At 44.7% G+C, this 17,781-nt stretch overlaps 2 protein-coding genes and 3 non-coding genes across 5 annotated transcripts; all 5 read right to left on the reverse strand.

Moving 5' to 3' along the window:
• Window positions 1-15: 15 nt before the first annotated feature.
• Window positions 16-134, reverse strand: LOC148670732 (5S ribosomal RNA). The gene has a single exon (XR_015938443.1). It is a non-coding gene; the product is annotated as a 5S ribosomal RNA (ribosomal RNA).
• A 537-nt stretch (window positions 135-671) lies between these two features.
• On the reverse strand, window positions 672-790 carry LOC148670733 (5S ribosomal RNA). Its single transcript, XR_015937847.1, has one exon. It is a non-coding gene; the product is annotated as a 5S ribosomal RNA (ribosomal RNA).
• Window positions 791-1,327: 537 nt separating this feature from the next.
• LOC148670734 (5S ribosomal RNA) lies at window positions 1,328-1,446 on the reverse strand. The gene has a single exon (XR_015938462.1). It is a non-coding gene; the product is annotated as a 5S ribosomal RNA (ribosomal RNA).
• A 2,549-nt stretch (window positions 1,447-3,995) lies between these two features.
• Window positions 3,996-7,929, reverse strand: LOC148670735 (uncharacterized). Its single transcript, XM_088632538.1, has 10 exons — window positions 7,627-7,929; window positions 7,269-7,403; window positions 7,016-7,150; window positions 6,701-6,766; window positions 6,137-6,228; window positions 5,889-6,015; window positions 5,674-5,794; window positions 5,083-5,141; window positions 4,861-4,975; window positions 3,996-4,295 (listed from the first exon to the last, which is right to left on the reverse strand). Exons 1-10 carry the CDS (start codon window positions 7,876-7,878, stop codon window positions 4,279-4,281), a joined length of 1,119 nt encoding a protein of 372 aa, XP_088488664.1. The 5' UTR covers window positions 7,879-7,929; the 3' UTR covers window positions 3,996-4,278.
• A 7,510-nt stretch (window positions 7,930-15,439) lies between these two features.
• Window positions 15,440-16,080, reverse strand: LOC148670736 (zona pellucida sperm-binding protein 3-like). The gene is made up of 3 exons (XM_088632973.1): window positions 15,961-16,080; window positions 15,707-15,881; window positions 15,440-15,629 (listed from the first exon to the last, which is right to left on the reverse strand). Exons 2-3 carry the CDS (start codon window positions 15,829-15,831, stop codon window positions 15,440-15,442), a joined length of 315 nt encoding a protein of 104 aa, XP_088489099.1. The 5' UTR covers window positions 15,832-15,881; window positions 15,961-16,080.
• Between the last annotated feature and the right edge of the window lie 1,701 nt (window positions 16,081-17,781).

Here is a 17,781-nt window from a genome sequence, read left to right on the forward strand (position 1 = left end):
CCTCCTGCGCTTAAAAGCTTACAGCACCTGGTATTCCCAGGGGGTCTCCCATCCAAGTACTAACCAGGCCCATCCCTGTTTAGCTTCCGAGATCAGACGAGATCAGGCGTGCTCAAGGGGGTGTGGCCGCAAGCGAGAGCAAGGCTCGCTGGCACCCTTCTTATTGAGAGGACAGCTCCGTCACCTCTTTTACGACGCTGCTTTTTTTCCCTTGCGTTTTTCTCTTCTTCCCACGTTCTCTCTCTTCACTGCCTTCGTCCCCGCTCTATTTCACTTCAGCCTTTCACTCTTGCTTCCTTCCAATGAGGACGGAGCTGCGGGAGAAAGGGCGCTATAGAGGATCGCTGTGGAGAGCTGCTGCTGTGCTTTGACATCTGAGCTCTGTGGAAAACGATCTCAATACAATTCTGAAAAACGCGACTCTCCGAACGCCAGCCGAACAAGTCTCCACAGCCGAAGCGCTGTGTCTCTTTTCAGCTGGCGATAAACCTTTCCTCGATTCTTTGCGGACTTGTTAAACTGTTCCTGATCAGAATAAAAAACGCTCACGCTAATACACAAGCACCCGTGTCTCGCCAAAGCTGACAAATAAACAGACGGACAAGCCGCACTGCACGTATGAACAGGGGAATGAGCGAGCGAGCGGGGATAGGGCGCCTCCTGCGCTTAAAAGCTTACAGCACCTGGTATTCCCAGGCGGTCTCCCATCCAAGTACTAACCAGGCCCATCCCTGTTTAGCTTCCGAGATCAGACGAGATCAGGCGTGCTCAAGGGGGTGTGGCCGTAAGCGAGAGCAAGGCTCGCTGGCACCCTTCTTATTGAGAGGACATCTCCGTCACCTCTTTTACGACGCTGCTTTTTTTCCCTTGCGTTTTTCTCTTCTTCCCACGTTCTCTCTCTTCACTGCCTTCGTCCCCGCTCTATTTCACTTCAGCCTTTCACTCTTGCTTCCTTCCAATGAGGACGGAGCCGCGGGAGAAAGGGCGCTATAGAGGATCGCTGTGGAGAGCTGCTGCTGTGCTTTGACATCTGAGCTCTGTGGAAAACGATCTCAATACAATTCTGAAAAACGCGACTCTCCGAACGCCAGCCGAACAAGTCTCCACAGCCGAAGCGCTGTGTCTCTTTTCAGCTGGCGATAAACCTTTCCTCGATCCTTTGCGGACTTGTTAAACTGTTCCTGATCAGAATAAAAAACGCTCACGCTAATACACAAGCACCCGTGTCTCGCCAAAGCTGACAAATAAACAGACGGAAAAGCCGCACTGCACGTGTGAACAGGGGAATGAGCCAGCGAGCGGGGATAGGGCGCCTCCTGCGCTTAAAAGCTTACAGCACCTGGTATTCCCAGGCGGTCTCCCATCCAAGTACTAACCAGGCCCATCCCTGTTTAGCTTCCGAGATCAGACGAGATCAGGCGTGCTCAAGGGGGTGTGGCCGCAAGCGAGAGCAAGGCTCGCTGGCACCCTTCTTATTGAGAGGACAGCACCGGGGTAAAGTTAGCTCGAAGTTCGAAAACGATTTTGGCACGCCTGTAGCGCTTTCACGAAACGTCTTAGAATTGCGAGAATGCTTGTTTTGTGTATAAAATACATTGTGGATGCTTTCTCAGCCTTTACTTTTTCGTTTTTATGACATTTTTTTGACCAAGCACGAATATTCTTTTGTCCATATCTTCGCAATGGAAGCACAGAACGCCGTCAAACCAAATGCATTTTAAAGACCACGACTTGTGGATATTTCCACACTCTTTACATCAAACTATCAGTGAGCTAATTATCTTTTTTTAAACCTCCGGTTTTTCATCGATGCGTAATTACGCACGAACTGGAACCCGGGGGACCGCTGTGTGCACACGTTCACAACGCGAGAAATACTGTTCAAATCGCTTCGTGCGAAAAACCCGTATATGACCATAGGAAGCAGAACAGCGCAGTCTCCCATTACCCAGACTGTAAGCACGGGAATAAAGCTTTGTTTGACTTCTGAAACCCTTCCTTTACGCCCTGTTTTCATTCAGGTAAGGGTCAACTATATTGAAAATACTACTGACAGCAGGAAGATTAAAATATTCTTTACTCAGCATCTTATTAAAAACAGCTCCCATGATGTTCAAACCGATTTTTTACACAGAACACTGACACAGCTTGGCATTCTGAATCTCTTTTTCTCATGCTTTTATTTAATATGGCACAATGCACTGGGATAGGGGTATTCTGTTCACAAACCAATAGCATTTAAACCACAGCACCCACAATGCTGCAAGTGTTTTGCACACTAAGCAGGTCCTCTGACTTTTCCCAGCTTTATTTTGGGTTGTGGAACCTTTCTTTATATTTTTTAGGATTTTCTGAAGATAACACTACAGGTGGGATGGGTGGGTTGTCTTCCTGGCTCAATAGCATTTCAAATACAGCACCCACACTGCTGAAACCAAGTGTTTTACACACCAGACAGGCCCCCAAACCTCATACAACCTTACTGTAGCTGTGGCCCCTTTCTTTAATTTTTTATGATTTTCTGAAGATTACACTACAGGTAATACACTGGGACAGGTGGGTCGTCTTCATGGCTCAATAGCATTTCAAATACAGCACCCACTCTGCTGAAACCAAGTGTTTTACACACCAGACAGGCCCCCAAACCTCATACAACCTTACTGTGGCTGTGGCTCCTTTCTTTATTTTGTAATGAGTTTCTGAAGATAACACTACAGGTAATTCACTGGGATAGGGGGGTGCTATTCATGAGTCAAAAGCTTCATCACAACATCTGAAAATTTTAGATTTTACATTCTTTTTATTTGTTTCGTTTAGTTTTTTCCTAATTTCACATTTTAAATAAGCTATATCTGTAATCACAATGAAGGTGTGGTATGCAGTCTTGATGATGTGACTGTGTAACCATCAGGCACGAAGGAGAGAAAAACAAAAAACTCCAAAGGAGAAAAAAAATCTCTGGGGGTCCAAGGCCTGATGGTTGACCTCCCCTCCAGGTCCTGGTTGTGTATGACAAGTAGTTACTAGAAACAGTTCACATGCACAACCATGCAGATTGACACGGTGAATTCTATTTCATATATTATGTGAGACTAGATGTTAATGTTGAGTGTGTCCCATCCACTGGGTTGAGCAGTACAGGATCTTGAGTTTTGTAGGCTGGGTTCCTTGCTTCAGTAATCCAGGAGGATCCCTTGTCATGGGGGACGGAGCTCAATATCAACCAAAGGCACCGAAGAGAGAACAGTGGCAGGCATGGTGTGGAGAAAAAAAATGGGTTAGACACAGAAAAAACAATTGCAACATGGTTGTCTACTTACCCACCTGATATCTGTTTCTGCACTTCCTAAAGAATTAGATCACTTGGGATAAAGAAGACTACAGAGACGATGTAGAAGACTACAGCATTGTTAAATATGCTTGTAGGTATGGGGCATCCTTAAAAAGGTCTGACATATATTTCCACAATTTAGGGGCTGTGTGCCTAAATGCTCTGCTACGTGCTTGCTATTGTTAACATAATCTGTTCATTGATCTAGACAGCATCCTACAACTACCTTAACCTTACTGTAAGAAAAGTATCACTTTGGTGTCTAGGCTGTTCTTTTTCATGAGTCTCCACTCCTGGAGATGTACATGGTACGATATTGAAAGCCAGTGGGGTTCGGACTTCGATGATGCAATTGTGTTTTATTGTTCCGGTTAGAATCCTTTTAGCACTGTGCCCTGTCTGAAGGTAGATAGAGTACTGTTTTGGAAACCTAATAAGAAGGAATCACCCTAGATACACTTCTATTTGATAGAAGCCATTTTTCTTTGATCTTTCTCACAACGGAGTGGAAATTCTTGATTAATCTATCTTACTAGGATGGATACAATTTTATCTGGAAATCTTTCACATAAATCATGTCATGGTGACATACTGTCGTTTTACATTTCTTTGCACTACTACAGTGATGTTAACAGTGTGTAGTGATCATATTTAAAAGGGACTGTGTTGTGTCATGATTAACTTTTTTACTGTTTTCATACAGACTTTGTTTGGTTTCTGGCAATAGATAACAAATGGTTTCTAGTGATTTTGTGTTCTAGTGTTTTTCATTATTGTTTGGCAAAGTGTACGAAAGTTTACTCTTACCCAAGATAAAATTTTTTGGGGGATATTGAAACTTGTACTTACGTGTCTTTTGGAGGTGAATTCTGCTGAGAACACGTTGACAGTCTTCTTGAGTTTCCAGCATGTCTTTTATGTAATGCTCGGGAGTAGGGGGTGGATGCTCACTCATCAACAGTGCCTGAAATATAAAACCGTAAGAAGGGTTACGAACTGCAAAGGATCCAAGGAGTATAAATGGGTCACAAATCAAGATCTAGGTATTTGCACAATTTGCCAGATCTCTCTTAATCAAACTCCTTTTTTCTTACTTTGTGTTTTTACAGCAAGACGTTATATTGTTTCTGTGCTAAATGGCAAGCTCTTTTAGGTGTTCATGGTTGTGTCTTTGTTTCTATACTATTGGAAAGAAACCTAGTAAGTGATTTGATGCATCCATGTCTAATCATTAATCTGACACAGTAATTCTATCTTTGAGATGCCTGTGTCATGTAATAAATTGCACAGATTATCAGTAATCTTTTATGTGTGCCTTCTTTGGTGTGTTTTTTGAAAAGTTATCTCTAATTTATAGAACCATTAATGCCAGAAGACAAGCCTGCAATCCAAACTTCTTAACAATAACAAACAATTATAACGTCCACTGAAATATGTCATCCTACTGTATGTTTCTGCTGAATCTAAAACTACATGTCCTGCTTAAAAAACCCTTTCATAGTGATAGTTTGCATGCAGAGCATACTCACCAAACTGGGGTTGGCAAAATGTACATATCCATGTTACTTCATTCTTTGCGCTTTCATACTCTTCTTTTGAGATGCACAATTCATGGAACCAGTTTTCACAACTGTCACACTGAATCTACACGGACAGTAAACCTTATATCAGTTCAGCTATCACCTTTCACTGGCATGTTTTGTTATTATGTGCTTACATTACACATACAGATAGAGATGATGTTCACTTACCCAGTTTGTCTGCCGCACTGGTGTTTCTCCACACATCAGGCACATGTCCTGGAGAGGAGCTATAATAAACATGCCAAATAGACTGATTTTTCCAATGTTATCTACAGATCATTGTTGCATAATTGAAGACAGTTTGATAGAGACCTTTTCGTATGCACTTTCCTGATTAGGTGTTCTACTGCTTCTTAAACCGCACATTGTCATGTCTCAGAATACTCCTGTCAACACCTGTTACCCTTTTTTGCGTCAGCGTGTGTTGCTATGATTTTAAGGGGGCACATGATAACACAGCTATCATGTTTCAGTTTGCTTTGCTTCACTATGGGCAATTTAGACCCACACTTTTCCCAGACAATGGTTGTGTCAACCACGACGAAGGCCAAAGTGTCATTGAATTTTAACTGTGTGAAATGTGATTTAATTAACTTTTCATCACTGTGTTATATAGTACAAAAAGAATACCCAAATGAGTTCTGCATATAAATAAATTGAGAATCTTTTTCATCCAGACTTGTTACAGAGAGAGAACATGCTTCAGGAAAATAATATACACCAAGAAACGTAGGCAATGAGGATTAAATGGTACAATACCTGAAGCCTCAAGAATTCTGATTGACAGGTCTTCCCGCAACTTTCTCATTTCTTTGGCACTGCTGTTTATTTCGATATATGTTGGAATATCCGGGAAATTGTTAATGATGTCTGCGCCCATCTAACAGACAAAAGTTTGTTTCAATTATTTCCCTAAAAATCTCTCATACAATAGTTTTAAGTCCAAAATTTCGGCGTGGAAAGGTTATGCTGACCTGCATCACAAAGACCCCACAGCTTGAGGCATCTGCTTGCCTGGTGTGACCAATCACGCTTGGGTGCCAGTTGATATTCAACCAGTCTTCTTTTCCTAGGACATTCCTTCGCATCTTAAAAAAGTCCCTGTGAATCAAAACAATAGGTTATTGATAAATGAGGAAATATTTGTCATGCTGAACTTGAACCTGAAATGTATGTGTGCCCCTGCAGAATTTCACCACGAAACTAATGCTTGATTTCTTACCTGAACCTTTTTGCCGCTGCAGTGGAGTTTCCCATCTCATCACTCCCCATAGGGTCGACCACAAAGACTTTCTGGGATGGAGCATACAGATACTGCAAGAAACAAATGGCCCATCATCAGACATGAAGTTGCATTTAATGTGGGGCCAGACACACAGGCAGTTTCAGGAGTTTTATGTTGTTTAAACAAAGGTTTTTAATATTTGAATATTTTATATATATAATATTTATATTTATATATTATTTAACATTTAATATTTTGCAAACCTCGGCAAAGACAGTCAGGAAATGACCTAACAGTACTTTTTTTCCTACATGACACTTTGACTTGTTTGGTTGTCTGTTCATTACACAGCAGTATTCACAATAATAATTTAGGAAAAGTGCACTGTCACCATTGCCTTGGACACTCACTATCAATGTCCACCTTTTTTAACAGGAGAGGAACACATACATTGTGACTTTGTAATTTTTTTAGATGCAACAAGGATAATCACTTGAACTGTAATGGTTCCAGGTGTAATTATAAACCTACGCTGTTTTGGATTACCTGCACCACACTTACCAACAATTTCCAGTGGACACCAGTGTTAAAAAAGCTAATAATGGCTTCATAGTTTTCAAAGTTGACCTGTAATGAAAAGAATGACAAGATTAGTACAACAGGCTGCCTCACAGGGATGGTGTGCTACCTTTGAATTTTGATTTCTGACTATAAAGGTAGTTTCTTTAGGCAGCACCATGGGCACAGTTGTGACCTGTTTTGATTGCTTGTAGCTCTCCTTGTTTCTCTATTGATAAAACAATCATCAGTTAGTGAAAAACCATGTTTGCCCCCTCACTAATGTAATCCATCAACATTTGTGTTTGATGTCCTTACCTTGGACAAACGTTGTCTAGCCATGCGCTCTCTATTCCCACTCATGATTACACCAGTTGTGTAGTGGTTCATTAGGAAAACCTTCTTCCCCAAGTCCATGGATTCTTTCGCTACTTGAAAGTAACACTCAATGGTCTTATGGAAAAAGCAAACACAATTGAAGAAGATGTGATTTCACGCACTCACACACATTTGATTACACAAAAGCTCAGAAACCTTAACAAATGCATGCAATCAAACACTTTCATCTTACCTCGCCTATGAGCCACTCATCTGGTTTCAGAGACACAAACTCCGAGTGTCTGAGAATATATGTGTCTGCACTGTGCATGGATGGCAAAACTGCAACCACTAATTCACTCGGATTGATGTTCCAAAGGGCGTGTACCTAAAAAAGATTTACCAAGCCAAAAGCATACACAAGAGATCACTGGACCTAACATAATGAAAATTGAGATTACACACCACAAGTATAACACAAGTATGTCAACAAGTATAACAAGTTAGAGAGAAACGACAAAGAACACCTACAGTAGTAGAAGATGACATTCATAAGCTCTGAAAAAGAAGTGAATGTCCACACAGAGAAATATTTGAAATACAAATCCTACCTTCTTTTTGAAATCTGTTTTCTCTTTTATAAGTTTTGAGATGGGGCGTGCATCACAGTGTGGTGTGATCACTTCAGCCATGCCCACGGCAGCTTGCTTGGGTGACACTTTCCTTTCTTCTTTGTGCTGCCATTCTTTATATTCTGTGGTTCCTGCTTTCCCCTGCTGTACTTGCAGGCCGTTGCTGTCATCTGGCGATTTTTCATTTGTTTCAATATTTCTATTGCTAACTTTTTTTTCCTGTGTTCTCATTTTTTTGGGGATTGGAATTTTCTGTGGTGCGCTGTAGAATTTATTTTTTGTTTCTTTGCCCACACCTGGTGCTCTCTTTGCCCATTGTTCCTGTGCATGTTCATGACGTGTCTTAGTGGTGATCAATGGAGCCGTCAAAACCTTTTTGGGGAGAGCATTTTAGATTATATGTTCTCTGTACCACCCTAGAGGGATTTTCTCATTATCGTAATAAACTCTGTTGGCCTCAGTTTCCTCCTGTGCTGAAGTATTGATTGCTTGACAATGCCAAACCAGGTCTCAACATGACAGTTAGTGGCTCTTGTTTGTGCTACCTCTGACATTGATATGTCTTTTTTGCTGTCTGAAGCATATCTTGTCAGGTCACCCAACAAAATTCCACTCCACAGTGGAAATAGTGCCATGTATCTTTGCAACAGAAATCTAATTATGTCTTCACAGAAATAGGGGTTCACATTGTGTTGTGTCCCATAGTCATCATGTCCTTGAACTGATATGCTGTCTTCATAAATACCTTTGAACTCCACAGCGAAAGGAGAGCAGCCCAGGCTGCCTCTCATTTTTGGGTATAGTACCTCATCTGTGTCTTTGACTTCTGCTTCCTTTTACATCTGGTCTGGTGTGGTTGTTTGAGAAATGTAAGCGTTAAGGAGGCAGACACTAGATTGGACTTCAGTTGTGAACCTCCTGCTTGAGAGTACAATACACATGTGTTTGAAAACATTTCTGGCGACACTCAAAGTTGTGCTGTTTTGCAGGATGGCAAAGGAAAATGTTGCAAAGTCTCGCAGTCCTTTGTCTGTTGTTTTTTTACTAATTGCTTGAGAGACAGCCTTTATGACATGGGCAGAGCAAAGGTGCAGAACAGTGAACATCTGAAGTTCTGTGTACTTAAGTTTGCCTTGGCAGACTTTCATTGCATGATTTAAGTATGCATGGATGGTGTCCCCATTGAAGGCAAAAAAAACACTATGAATCAGGGCCCAGCTGTAGTCAGTTTCTACATGCTGCACTCTCTTGGTAGTACATGTTGAGATGTCAAACATGAATTTACGTAGCCAATGTTCTATACTGACAATGGTGTAGTCAGTTGTCAACATTTCAGACACTGGTAATGGAGGCTTTCTTTTCCACCTCCAGGTAACGTAAGACTGTATTACAAAATTCTTTTGTTCTCCGATGGAATTTTTCTGACTACCCCTCCTGTTGCATCCAGGTAAAGGCTGACTTTCTCCTTCATCTTTAGATGGGCAATAAGAATTCACATACTCTGTTCTGTGTAAAGATAGGCAGCAAATGTGTCTAACTGCAAAATCTGTATATATCCTGAAAAATGGACAGTGTTGAAGTCGCATGCTTTCATATATTTTTGTGCCATATGTAATTCAATCACTGGATCATAGTGAATGCGTTTACTGTTCCTGAACTCTGATGAAATGACTTTCAGCACATTCTGTGTTAGTGGTTTAGATAAATTGCCTGCTGCAATTTCAGCAAGCGGAGTTCTGCTCAGGTTCCTGTAGTATACATTGCTGATTCCTTTTGTGAGGGCACGGGCAATCTTTCGACAATAAGGCTGACGTGCTTGTTGAAATTGTTTCCCTTTTACTGTGCTGTATTTGCCCTGCTCGTACAACATCAATTGTGATGTCATCATTTCCCATTGGTTTGTGTCTTGTTGTCATTATGTATTTTACATTGCAGGACCTGAAGGTACAGACTGCTTTTATCATCAGAAAGTTTTTTTTTCTGCTGTTCTCTTTCCTGATGTATTGGTATTTGAAGGCTATTGGGCAGCAAGGATTTATCTTCCTGAACTCGCTATATAACATCTGGGTCCATGGTCGTCTTAGTTTAGATGTACCTTTTAGAGGTGCTATTTTTCTCCATTGTTCAGCCTTTAGACATACTTTGAAAGTTTTAGGCACAGACATAATCTTTCTTAATCCCCTTTTATCCTGAGGTGACATCCCAGACGAGCTTGCCCCCTGGGAATATTCACTGTACTCTTCGGGCTTTTTTTCTGATTCTACACAGATTTTTTTTCTCCCTCTAACATGTCACCACTGTCTGTGCTGCCGTGTGCTGCCCATGTATCTTCTGTATCTTCTGATGAACTTCTGAGCTCTGTGTTGCCTTCCAAACTATGTCCCTCACTTTGACTTGAAATACTGACTATAGATTGTGTACTGTCATCTGGTTTGGAATCCCTACCAATACTCTCTTCTTTCTGCATCCTAAGCACTTGGGTTCTTACTTTTTTTCTATCTTAATGCCAAATCACTTCTTGTTACCATTGATAACCATTTCTTGTTGCTGGGGCAATCCTCTCCAAGGACTCTGTTTGACAGTGTTGACCACATATTGTCATTCCAACTCATTTTTTTTTTCAAGTTTAGAAAACCTCAGAAATTCGTTGATCATATTCCCTACTCCACCAGCCCTTGACCACAGGTCTGAGGGGTGCGTAGTGTGGTGCAGGTTCTTGTCCCATCCTGCTCTTGGTCCAAGTTGGAGGGTTGCACCGATTCTGAGTCTTGTTAGCTGGTATGGATTGGTTTGGGGGTGTTGATACCAGAGTGGTCCAGGAGGGGGGTGCAGGTGTCTCGGGGGCATTCTTGATTTTCTATGACTTCAGGTTGATTCTGTTGGTTCTGAGTGTCTTGGTTATATACGCTTGTGTGTATAGATGAAAAAGCTATTGAAGAGCACCCCATTCATCTCGGTGGAAGTTGGAAGTTTTGATGCTCAAAAAATCCTAAAAAGAGAATTAAAGTTTCACACAACAAAGCATGACTGTGAAAGGTCAGGAGGCCTGCCTTGTGTGCACAACACTTGATTACAGTCAAAAAATCATGAAGCCATGAAGAAGACCCACCTGTCCCAGTGTATTACCTGTAGTGTTATCTTCAGAAAATCATAAAAAATAAAGAAAGGGGCCACAGCCACAGCAAGGTTGTATGAGGTTCGGGGGCCTGTCTGGTGTGTAAAACACTTGGTTTCAGCAGTGTGGCTGTTGTATTTGAATTGTTATTGAGCCATGAAAAAGACCACCTATCCCAGTGTGTTACCTTTAGTGTTATCTTCGGAAAATCATAAAAAAATAAAGGGGCCACAACCCAAAACAAAGCTGGGAAAAGTCAGAGGACCTGCTTAGTGTGCAAAACACTTACATGCAGCATTGTGGGTGCTGTGATTTAAATGCTATTGGTTTGTGAACAGAATACCCCTATCCCAGTGCATTATGCCACATTAAATAAAAGCACGAGAAAAAGAGATTCAGAACACAAAGCTGTGTCAGTGTTCTGTATAAGAAGTCTCTTGGAACATCATGGGAGCTGTTTTTAATAAGCCGCTGAGTAAAGAATATTTTAATCTTCCTGCTGTCAGTAGTATTGTCAATATAGTTGACCCTTACCTGAATGAAAACAGGACGTAAAGGAGGGGTTTTAGAAATCAAACAAAGCTTTATTCCCGTGCTTACAGTCTGGGTAATTGGAGACTGCGCTGTTCTGCTTCCTATGGTCATATTGACAGTATTGAACAGTATTTCTCGCGTTGTGAACGTGTGCACACAGCGGTCCCCGGGTTCCAGTTCGTGCGTAATTATGCATCGATGAAAAACTGGAGGTTTAAAAAAAGATAATTACCACACTGATAGTTCGAGTAGTTTTAATGCGGCTCCTTCGCACACAGTGCTGATCTTTTGGAAAACAGGAGGGAAAACCAACACGTTCTCATACGGGGAGTCAAACCCAGGCCGCCTGGGTGAAAACCAGGAATCCTAACCCCTAGACCATATGGCAGCGAACAACCACGCTGTTCCCGGCATCATGCAAGCAAACTACATAAATATGAGAAAACACGCAAGAGAGTTGTCACTCGGAGTGTCGAAGGGTCGATGTATACTGGGGCTCAGTTGAAATGCAACGTCAGGACTTTTCTGAATTATGTCACGCGAAGAGAGCACAGCCTTTTCCGCCCTGCCACGCGTGTATCAGTAACTCGCCGTGATTGTATAGTGGTCAGTACTTTGCGTTGTGGCCGCAACAACCCCGGTTTGAATCCGAGTCACGGCAGAATAGGGGCGTCTGCTTTTACTACTCGCACGAAGGAAGGCAAAAAAAAGCCAATCGATGTGAACGAACGGCGCTTTGCAGAGGAGTACTGCCTGACTGGATCGTTGATGAACGACAGAGGCCACTCCGACCTCTTCTCGGTTTTCTTCAATGACTTACTAAGGATCTTCTTCACATTCGCCCATGCAGGGGAAGCCAGTTACACCAAAGCAAACGCAGGAAAGTGCATTTCAAGCAGAGACCAGGAGGGACTTGTTTACACCGAGAGTGGTCGGAGAATGGAACAATGCGCCCAGCCCTGTTGCTGGAGCCGATTCTTGATGAGATCTTGGATCACTAAGAAGCCCCCGCTGGATGCTAATCTTTCTGTTGTTCTTGCAGGTCCTGCGCTGCTTTTGAGCCGACAGAGCTCGTCCTGGTCTGTCGGCACAGCCCAATTGCAAATGATCGGCTCCGCGTACAGAAGGAACGAGCGTTTGGTACAAGAGTGCACTCGTCTCCTCGGTTGTCATTTCTGCTCCGTAAAGGAATCACAGAACGCGTCGCCTTCCAGCACGCTGCGTCGGGACACGATGCCGGGGGTCGGAGCGTGCAATGTCTTCCTCGTTAGTATAGTGGCAAGTATCCCCGCCTGTCACGCGGGAGACCGGGGTTTGATTCCCTGACAGGGAGTAGCTTTTCTTTCACCTCCTTAGAGAAAGGACTGCCTTTCACTTCTCTGTTTTCTTTCACAGCGTCGTGCACCTTTTCATTGCTCTCGCTTTCAGAGCCTCTGCACGGCACACGACTCGACATCAGGAAGCACATTGAAGTGAAAGCAGGAAGCGCTGCGACATGCACTGTGCAGATCCCGCCACACTAAGAGGTGAGTGGGTCTGTTCGATGCACAAAGAAAGCTTTGATAAGCGTCAAAGGCAAGTCATTCCGAGTTGGTCGTTTGTGTTTTCCGTTCAGACGCGAAATGCTGAAATGATCTCTCGGCTCCTCGGTTGTCATTTCTGCTACATAGAGGAATCACAGCACGCATGTTAAAAGAAGACTGTGATATTTGGTGCGTCTTGGATTAGACGAGATTAAAGAGTGAGTAGTTTTGTTTTTATATTTCTGTGATGTTATGGGACCAATGAAGAATGTGGCATTCAGACTAATGTGGAGTATTTGTTTCCTTAGGGAAATTGCCACTACCGTATACTGGGGCATTAGGACCCATATGGACCGCAGGGTGAGCGCCCAGCGACAGAAACCAGACGGTACCGTGTGTCGGGCTCGGCTGCGAGCAGGACAATGACTTCACTTAAATGTTTAACTGATAAAACCCAAATGAACCAAACCTGTATAAATTAGTGGTGGAAGTAGTCTTTTTATATAGCAAAAGGTCTCTGATCCTTTGGTAAGAACGATGGGTATATAACCCATTGTCCTCAATATTGGAAATGAATCCTTGAGCACTGCTGTTGTACCAACGGTCCATAAAAGCCTAACATTACCCTTTCTTGCATAAACTGTAGAACATGCCATCACATTTCAGTTGCACCTCAGTAGCAGTTTGATCTATTATCACCCTACTCCCCCCCTCATAACCTTCGCTCTTCTTATTCTGGTCTCCTAACTGTCCCCCAAGCCCGTCTACACTGTATGAGTGACAAGGCCTTCTCCTGTCTATTGGAACTGTTTTATCCTGTGTATTCTAATTGTAATTATGTCAAGTACTTTGAGAAGCCACCTTTGGAACCATTATATAAAATAGTTTATCCTAAATCCTTGAAGCTTTAATAGGGCAGTGCAGTAGGGCTAAAAATTGACAGTGTTAGTGGGCCATCATGATTTGTGCAAATTATAGGTAGGCACAAAGGGAGACTAGGATTCACTTGAAATTCATGACATGGGACACTGAAACAGGGGAGAGGCTTTGTGTAGTAAGCATTCAGTCTCAATCTACACAGTCTGTGCTGCTGGTAGAGGTGGTTGTGAACACCTGTCTTCCCAGTCAAGTACTGGGATCTCCAGTCTCAATCCTAATACTTCTCATGTCTGTCCAATACCACTGCTGTGAAACCAACACCCATAAGACAAGACCTCCGAGATTCTAACTGCACCATTATTCACTGATGTTTGTGCACCAGTATTGTTCCTCTGCTAAGCAAGGGAAGGCCTACTTTACATCAAGCCCCTGTTGACAATTCCTTCCTTGTGTTTCTTTCAGTCAGTTTGTGCAGCCTAGAATAGGACACCAGATCTCACTCTTACTGGGCACTACAGTAGCAACTCACACTCCATAAGCACTACCCCTCTCGGAAATGGGAGGATTTCCAGTATATTGAACACCTCTGTCTCTCCCACAGTAAAAAAAAATAAGTCACACTGCCCTGCCCAAGGAATAATGCAGCCATCTTTGCCCAGTACAATGCTTTATTACTCCAGACATCTTCAGTCCTCATTGGCAGCAATACAAGAAGCATTCTTGAAAGGGGAACCCCCCCCACAAATACTTCCATTGATTAATGGGTCTCACTTCCCTTGAATCTCTCCACCCCATTCAAACCTATAAACCATAAAGAAACAAGGACAAACAGAAGGGTCTTTCACAGCTTTATTGAGATGTTGCCATTACAAGGCAAGTGGATGCAGGAGAGTCACAAGGGCCAGGCTGGAGCCTTCATTCAGGCACCTGGGGAGGAAGAAGGAGAACAATCCAGCTGAACTGCAGGACACCCACCCCTACAGGAGCTCCTCCTGCCAGACCCTACCTGTCCACTGGCCAACATCTCCAAAGTCCACTGCTCCCTCCACATCCTCACTGGTGCTCTCAGCATCTTCACTGGAGCTCTGAGGGTCTCCCTCCTCATCCTCAGTCCAGTTAGCTCCCACATCCAGAGGACCCTCTACTGGTGCCACAGCCACCCGTCTGCTGGTCACCAGGCTCCTGGTACCTGTGGACAAACAGCACCCAGGAATGAGGGATCCGCTATACCCAGAGTCCCACAGTGATGCTACTCATCTAAACAGTCCCTTTGTCCAGCATGGGATCATTCCTCAGTTGTCCAAGCATGGTTGTCTCTTGGGCAGAGATGCATCCACAAGGGATAGAGAACCAGACCCACCTTCATTCCGGCTGCCAGCACACCTGGACTCACAGCAGGCACAGACCTCATGGTCACCATACAGATCCTCCCACCTGGAGGAGAGGAGGAGGACAGGTGAGGCCTCCACCTGGCATGTCCCAGAGCACCCTCAGCAGGCTCCTTGCAGAAGTACCTCTTCGCCTCCCTGTTGTAGGTGCAGGACTTGGTCCCTGGTGTTGGTTTAGCAGGAGCCACAGCCATGACACAGTGCATGTACAGCTCAGTCACTACATGCAGCAAGAGGGAAGGTCACAGCATTAAGGGATCAAGGCCAATAGAGGGACAGAGAAGGACCTTCTGCCATCAGTGAAGGCAAGCTGGCAGCTCTAGGCACTACAGCTGCCACAGTCTGGTTCACATCTAGATCATGGATGGAAAAGCAGACCATGGATCAGTAGAGCAGGAAGGCTGAGCGGCCTTTGAGAGCAGTACCTTCCTGGACAGCTTCTTCTGGAAGAGAAAGGCATCAATTGTGAAGCGGAGCACATCCTTCTGCTTGGAGGGGACAAACCTGGACAGGCAGCCATCTGCCTTGCTGTCCACCATGCACCTGGGGACAAGGACAAGGATGAACCCCTGCAGGCTCTCAGGGCTCCTGCCCACCTCCCCTCCCAGAAGGGGCCATACCCCAAGTTATCGATCACAGGGAAACGGGGCTGCGAGTGCTGGTCCGGTTTCTCGGTTACGCAACACGAGTGGATGTACAGCCTCTGCTCCGCTGTGGCAAAGTAGGCAGTGGCCTGGAAGTACATGGGCTGACCCAGGAAGTACTCATCCTTAGGAGAGAGCCGGACCCAGTGGGCTGGAGAGAGAGAGGCAGCATTACACCTGCACACAGCACCCCCTGCTGGCAGGAGGAGCCACTCGCTCAAGGAGCTTACAGTTGGTGGTGAGCAGGACAAAGCTGTGCTTGTTTTTCAGGTCCTTGAAGAAGGTCCTTCTCCTGGCCCACGTGGGGACATAGCCAACCTTGTAGGAGTAGTGGAACCTGCAGGACAGAGGAGATGAGGGGCTTCTGGACACTTTCCCAGCAGCTTCTCAGCAGCAGCAGAGCCCTGCCTACCTGTTGTAGGAGCACTTGACCGGCACAGAGAAGGGAATGAAGTGATGCACAGGCGCACTGGAGGAGGGCGGGGCATAGCGGAGAGTGTTGGAGTACACCAGGCGGCCCTGGACAACCTGCAAGGTCACAGAGGAAGGGGTATTCCCAGGAAAGGCAACCCCGACACTAGCCCTACAGTTCACATCGATACATTGCCTGTAGATGAAGACCCGCTTACCGATCGCTCGGTACCGCACTCGTGAAGCCCGTAGATGAAGTAGAAGTAATGGCGTGTGGTTCGGCTGACGCTGCAGTTGCCCAAGGTCACCTCCGATGGCCGACAGCTGAAGCCGAACAGGAGCCGACTGACCCTCACGTACATCCTGCTGGAGTCGCACCACACAGCCACTGCTCGGGTGCCCCCGATGGCCGGGCGAGCCGGCTGCCGCCCTCGCTGGGGAGGAAACAGGACGCTCTTGATGTAGGCGGGTAAGGGGCAGCTGCCGGCTTCATCTTCTCCTTGTCGCAGTAGGGCGAGTACGCGTCTCTGGACACGGGAAGGCGGCGAAAGTCGGGAGCCAAGGACTGCGAGTCGTTCTCGCTTGCAGACAGGTCTTCGGAGGGCGCATCTGCCAGGTTCAAGTCCTCCAACTGGGCTGCATCTTCAGGAGCCGGGAGGTCGGCCTGGAGCGCCAATTCCCGAGAGTCCCAGCCAGCCGGCCCAGCGGAGACCAGTGCGGGGAGCCCGGCCCCTGCGCACAGGCACAGCACAAAGAGAAACGAGCGCATCGCCAAATTAACGTCCCGCTTAATTGCTACAGGAGTAAAATAAGTAAACCACAAAACCGTGTTGAAGCAAGAAAGCATAAAGTGTGAACGCGGTGACTACGTTTTTATACTGGCAGGACCTGCTACCGCACACCTGGTCACAGTACCGCTCAATCAACACAATCAATTACACACAGAGACCCGGATTGTTCTCAGCGTCTAATTAGAACCTGCTTCCAGTCTGAGGCGGGACTCCGTGAAGCCGCCTGAACACTTTCCCGTGTGTATCTGACCTCAGCGGAGGAGTTCCACGCAATTTCGACAGGATTAAATCACCCACACGTGTAAAATTTGCTCAGATTAATTTATTGTTCAATTAGTTTCTAATTTCCGAGGAAAGTGTGTTAAACTCGCTGTCAGACAGAGTACGGAACATGCAACACGTCCGTCCACACTTTCCTTTATCGAGGGGGCTGTTCTATCAACACGTACCGCAATGAAAATTATTTTACTATTTTTCATGTGTAATTGCATGTCATATTAAAATGTGTAATACAAGCATTTCTTTGCTTCCCAGTAAAGAAATACTGATCAGCTTTTGACATGATCTGATAATAATTTGTCCGATTTTCCAGAGATTGCTTTTGCTTCGCAGCACTGAGAACCTATGGAAGCCCGTTTCCGCCAGGGAGTAAAAAAAACGCACTATGGTATCTCTGAATTGTGACTTAGAATCATAGAATTGCGACCTAAAAACTCAGAATTCTGACTTTATCTCTCACATTTGCGACTTCGAAATAGCCCATATTTCATTGTCTGTCCTTTTGTTATTGTAACGGATTCGGGTTCTAGGGCTTGTGCCCTCGCCGCTCCCACCCTACTTCGTGCCTCA

This window comes from Lepisosteus platostomus, chromosome 5, assembly GCF_059453375.1.
Source record: "Lepisosteus platostomus isolate fLepPlt1 chromosome 5, fLepPlt1.hap1, whole genome shotgun sequence".
NCBI lineage: Eukaryota > Metazoa > Chordata > Actinopteri > Semionotiformes > Lepisosteidae > Lepisosteus > Lepisosteus platostomus.

Excerpts from the sequence above, each read along its gene's own strand:
- LOC148670735 (XM_088632538.1), bottom strand. The coding sequence starts at position 7,878 with ATGAGAACACAGGAAAAAAAAGTTAGCAATAGAAATATTGAAACAAAT. Across the intron at positions 7,151-7,268 it reads ATGAGTGGCTCATAGGCGAG|ACCATTGAGTGTTACTTTCA; the intron begins GTAAGATGAAAG and ends TTTTTCCATAAG. Across the intron at positions 5,795-5,888 it reads GTGGGGTCTTTGTGATGCAG|ATGGGCGCAGACATCATTAA; the intron begins GTCAGCATAACC and ends TTTGTCTGTTAG.
- LOC148670736 (XM_088632973.1), bottom strand. The coding sequence starts at position 15,831 with ATGTACTTCCAGGCCACTGCCTACTTTGCCACAGCGGAGCAGAGGCTG. Across the intron at positions 15,630-15,706 it reads CCTGTGATCGATAACTTGGG|GTGCATGGTGGACAGCAAGG; the intron begins GTATGGCCCCTT and ends CCTTGTCCCCAG.